Genomic DNA, 5,398 nt, shown 5'->3' with positions numbered 1-5,398 from the left:
TATGACAACTCTCTGATGAAAAATTACCAAATATCATGAGAAACGAATCAATTAATTTTGAAGGAAATACCCACAATGCTCTAAGAAGATATCATTTACACCCACATTTTAACACTTACAAAACATCCCACATCACCACATCAGGGATCATGTTCTAACCTATAAGTCTTTTAGGGAGACACTTATCATATGCAATCCATAGTATTCTGATAGTTATCTTCCAAGGTTCTTATTTCTCACACAATTAAAATGCTTTTTTTTTCTTCTCCAATATTTACAAAATCTCAAATATTTTCAATATTACTCAAAAGTACAAGAGTACTGGGTGCCCCAGAAAAAGAATGCAACCCAACTGAGAAATGGGATCATAAATTTGAGGCCAGTCCAAGCAATTTAGCAAGACCTTATCTCAAAATTTTAAATGATAAAATCAATATAGATATAGTTCAGTGTTAGACTGCCACTGAGTACAATCCCTAGTACTGACAAAAAGTACAATCCAAAAACCCTTTTGAGACTCAAAATGTATGTGTATGTTTTTGTGTATGTGTATAAACCATTAAAAAATTGACAAAAAGTAATTATTCCAATTTAAAAATGAGAAATAAGGAAGTAGAAAGGTGGAATCAATTTAAGGCAAAATTGAAATTCAGAGGGAGATATTAAGTCTTAAATTTCCAGTTGTAGGAGTTTTGTACACTATGTGAGTGATGGGCTCTGAAGAACCTTGATATTCTCATGGATTAAATTTTTTATATCAGTGGTCTTCCAAAACTGACATGATATACACCTATTATGTTTTAGCAGTCTCCCCTGCAGCTCTGCACTCACAGCTCCATTAGGTAATGCTCTTCAGGTTCTCCCTTCAGGCACACTGGTTCTGTCATAAACTAAATTCTGATCTCCAGGAATTTTCACTGATCCATCAGCAGAACCTGCCTTGAATGAAAAATCATGAACTTTATAAAATAAAAGTACTATGTATTTGAAGCAGCACCATGGGAAAAATAAACATAGTTTAGGGCTGCTGAACTGCCTTAGGCATATTTGTTCCCTGAACAAAAATACAACACAGGCCTTTCTTCACAGAAACAGCTCCAAGTCCCTGAGCCTGCAGCAAGCTCTGGCCTGCAGGCAGCTTCAGGGACCAGGACAGGGCAGCCAGGGACTTCCCCAAGCAGCCTTGCTCCCTCTGGAAGCAGGCGCCTTTCAAGGCTAACTTCTCGGAGCAGACCGTCCAGTGAGAGCCTTTTTACACAGAGCCAGCCACAAGTCCCGGAGCCAGCAGAGAGCTCTGGCCCGCAGGCAGTCTCTGGGACCAGGGCAGGGCAGCCAGAGACATCTCCAGGCGACCCTGCTCCCTCCAGCTGCAGGCTATTTCCATGGGATGATCCAAGATGGTGGACAAGAGGGTGACTACATCTCCTGTCACTCCAGAACCCAGGATTAAAGAAGGGGAGACATTGAGAGACTCGGACTAAAGTAGAGCCAAGGGGTGAGTTTCCCCCACTGAGTGAAGCTCGGCCTGGGTGGCAGGCCCGGATAAGGGCGGCTTATCAGAGCAGGGCAGGGCAGCTACAGACTTCCCCAGGTAGCCCTGCTCACTCCAATGGTGGGCTCCTCCCACATGGCCAGCTTCTTGGAGCAGGCCCCCCAGTGAGAGCCTTTCTGCACAGAACCAGCTCCAAGTCCCAGAGCCAGCAGCGAGCTCCGGCCAACAGGCAGCTTCACAGACCAGGACAGGGCAGCCAGGGACTTCCCCAAGCAGCCCTGATCCCTCTGGTGGCAGGCTCCTTTCACAGCCAGCTTCTTGGAGAGACTGCCCAGTGAAAGCCTTTCTGCACAGAGCCAACTCCAAGCCCTGGAACCAGTAGCAGGCTATGGACAACTTTCTTTGGAAGCACTGCATTATCAAGTTCTTCCAAGACTTCAGGCTACAGAAGGCTGGGAGGTGATATACAAGAAATCTACAGGGACACTATAAACCAATAGTGGAATTCTGCAATATCTCTGAGTCCCACTGACATCTGACCAATATGAGAAAACAAGGGAAGAAAATGTCTCAAACAAACCTAGATACTATATCAATAAAACCCAATGACAAAGCAGCAGAAGAAATGTCAGAAAGAGAGTTGAGATTGTACATAATTAAAACAATCAGGGAGAGCTGATCCGGGCCAGCCAGAGTGGACGTCAATGCTGGGAAGAGTCGAGTCTCCACATCCGCCGGTGATTGCGGCCTGCATCCCGTAATGCACAAAGTCTTTGTGGGAAGCAGAGAAGCAAGCAAGTTCATTTTGGGTACTCACCCAAACATTTCTGGAGGATAAGCCATATAAGTCTACAAAGAGGTTTCCATGCCAGCAAAGTAAGATGTAAATGGGCCAAAAATGAAACTTATTCTTGGAGTAAGTACTGTTAATCCCCAAGCAACCATGGTTTACATATTGGAATTTTGAAACTTAGTACTTCCGCTCCTACGGGACTTACGAAAGTAAGCATTCATATGTCCCGTATTAAAAGTACTTTGAACTCTGTTTCAAAGGCTGTTTTTGATAATCAAAATGAAATGATTTCATGGTTAGCTCAATTTAAGCCAAGCTCTCAAATATTAAGAAAAGTATCAGATGGTGGCTGTTTAAAACAGAAAACTTTTAAACAAGCCATCAAATCTCTGAAAAAATATAGTGATAAATCAGTAGAAAAGAGTCCTGTTGCAGAAGAGAAAAGTCACGTTGCAGCTACAGAAGATATAGGAAAACAAAGCCTTTTTCGTTACACAACTAGTATAACCACAAAATTTGGAGAGTCATTCTACTTTTTATCAAATCATATTAATTCATACTTCAAACATGAGGAAAAAATGATTCCAAAAAAGGAAAATAAACATTTTCAGGATAAATCAGAACTTGAAGGTGAAAAGACTCAAGAAAAGAATTCCCTTTCTCCAGATCCTGGCATGCTGACTGATAAACCAGGCTCTGAATCTTCCATAGATTCTATGGACAAGCCTGCAAGTCCAAGTGGAATGCCTGAGGTTCTTCCAGTTTCTACTAAACAGAGTATTGCTAACTTTCTCTCTCGACCCACTGAAGCTGTACAAGCTTTGGTAGGTGGTTATATTGGTGGACTTGACCCCAAATTAAAGTATGACTCAAAGAGTCAGCCAGAAGAACAGGAAGATCCTACTAAAACTGAGCAAGTTATCAGCAAAGACAAAACTCCTGAGGAGAAAAAGCGCTTGTCTCTTCAGCAAGAAAAGATTATTGCAAGAGTGAGTATTGATAACAGAACCTGGGCGTTGGTTCAGGAATTAAGAAGAACTGCTGACCCAAAGCTCTGCATTACTAGGGTTGAAGAACTAACTTTTCATATTCTAGAATTTCCAGAAGGAAAAGGAGTGGCTGTGAGGGAAAAAATTATTCCATATTTATTACGACTTAGACAAATTAAGGATGAAACTCTTCAGGCTGCAGTAAGAGAAATTTTGGCCTTAATTGGCTATGTGGATCCTGTGAAAGGGAGGGGTATCCAAATTCTCACAATTGATGGTGGAGGAACGAGGGGTGTGGTTGCTCTTCAGACACTGAGGAAATTAGTTGAACTTACACAGAAGCCAGTTCATCAGTTCTTTGACTATATTTGTGGAGTAAGCACAGGAGCCATATTAAGCTTTCATGTTGGGATTGTTCCACATGCCCTTGGATGAATGTGAAGAACTTTATCGAAAATTAAGATTCGATGTATTTTCACAAAATGTCATTGTTGGGACAGTCAAAATGAGTTGGAGCCATGCATTTTACGACAGTCAATCATGGGAAAAGATTCTTAAGGATAGAATGGGTTCTGCACTAATGATTGAAACAGCAAGAAACCCTACATGTCCTAAGGTAGCTGCTTTAAGTACCATAGTTAACAGAGGGATAACGCCAAAAGCCTTTGTGTTCAGAAACTATGGTCATTTTCCTGGAATCAACTCTTATTTGGGAGGCTGTCAATATAAAATGTGGCAGGCCATTCGAGCCTCATCAGCTGCTCCAGGCTACTTTGCAGAATACACATTGGGAAATGATCTTCATCAAGATGGAGGTTTACTTCTGAATAACCCTTCAGCATTAGGAATGCATGAGTGTAAATGTCTTTGGTCGGATGTCCCACTGGAGTGCATAGTATCCCTGGGCACTGGACGTTACGAGAGTGATGTGAGAAATACTACGATGTACACAAGCCTGAAAACCAAACTTTCTAATGTTATCAACAGTGCTACAGACACAGAAGAAGTCCATATAATGCTTGATGGCCTATTACCTCCTGACACCTATTTTAGATTCAACCCTGTCATGTGTGAAAACTTACCTCTTGATGAAAGTCGAAATAAAAAACTGGATCAGCTGCAGTTGGAAGGGATGAAGTATATAGAAAGAAATGAACAAAAAATGAAAAAAGTTGCAAAAATATTAAGTCAAGAAAAAACAACTCAGCAGAAAATTAATGATTGGATAAAGTTAAAAACTGACATGTATGAAGGTCTTCCATTCTTTTCAAAATTGTGATGAGCACATGCATATGTTCTCAGAAAGAAGGCCTGTTCAGAAGATCCACTGAATTCAGTAAGGAATTGTGGGTTTCAACACCAGTTAACTTTGAAATACTTATGAATTCTGGGGAATCCTGAAAACAACAGTGCTTTGAGGAGTTTGCATAGTACAGAAATATGCTTGGTTACAGAATTCACATGGGAATTAGGTTTTTTAAGATGTTAACAGTTAACTAAGCTTTAGGAATTTTATTACTGTGCTATTTAGTTTTAGTAGATGTTGATATTAAATTGTTCGATGTTTGAAAATTTATTAATATACGTGCCAAACAAGAAACTAAGAATATCATATTATACTTTGTACTTTTGCTTTCAGTCATCATAATCATGTTGAATTCATGTGATCATTGATTTTCTTTCATGTAGGAAAATTAATTTCTTCTTAAACCTACTTATGTTTTTATTAGCTGTGTTCTACAATCCACATGCTCCCTTTTACTGTAATATCATCTAAATAGATGCAGAAAATGAAATTTTCTGTATTAAAATACTTTTCATTTGAAATAAGCAGACACTGTTTTCTATTCAAAATTTACTTATTTCACATTGTTTGGTTAAAAAAGATAGGTGATGTTCCAATGGACCAACTTTTCCCCCTGAAATTTGAAGATGATATTGTGTGTTTACCTTTCTAGATCTAGCTTTAACTTATCATATGCTGTTACAAAATTAATTGTTTGAAGATACTGAGAAAATATTCCTATCATAACAAAAATAAATTATTGAAATAATCTATTGTTAAAAAAACAATCAGGGAGCAAATGCAGGCATTGAAGAAGGAGATAAAAGAGCAAATGCAGG

General features: G+C 39.5%; 1 protein-coding gene across 1 annotated transcript; it reads left to right on the top strand.

Moving 5' to 3' along the window:
* The first annotated feature begins 2,491 nt into the window (after nt 1–2,491).
* Nucleotides 2,492–4,939, top strand: LOC124974394 (calcium-independent phospholipase A2-gamma-like). Its single transcript, XM_047537690.1, is given in 2 exon segments — nt 2,492–3,670; nt 3,672–4,939. Coding segments are annotated over 2 exon segments (2,046 nt in total). The 5' UTR covers nt 2,492–2,506; the 3' UTR covers nt 4,554–4,939.
* The last annotated feature ends 459 nt before the right edge of the window (nt 4,940–5,398 follow it).

Source organism: Sciurus carolinensis, unplaced genomic scaffold (genome assembly GCF_902686445.1).
Source record: "Sciurus carolinensis unplaced genomic scaffold, mSciCar1.2, whole genome shotgun sequence".
Classification (NCBI taxonomy): Eukaryota; Metazoa; Chordata; class Mammalia; order Rodentia; family Sciuridae; genus Sciurus; species Sciurus carolinensis.
The sequence above is the reverse complement of the archived record's forward strand: the minus strand, read 5'-3'. Positions and strand labels throughout refer to the sequence as shown.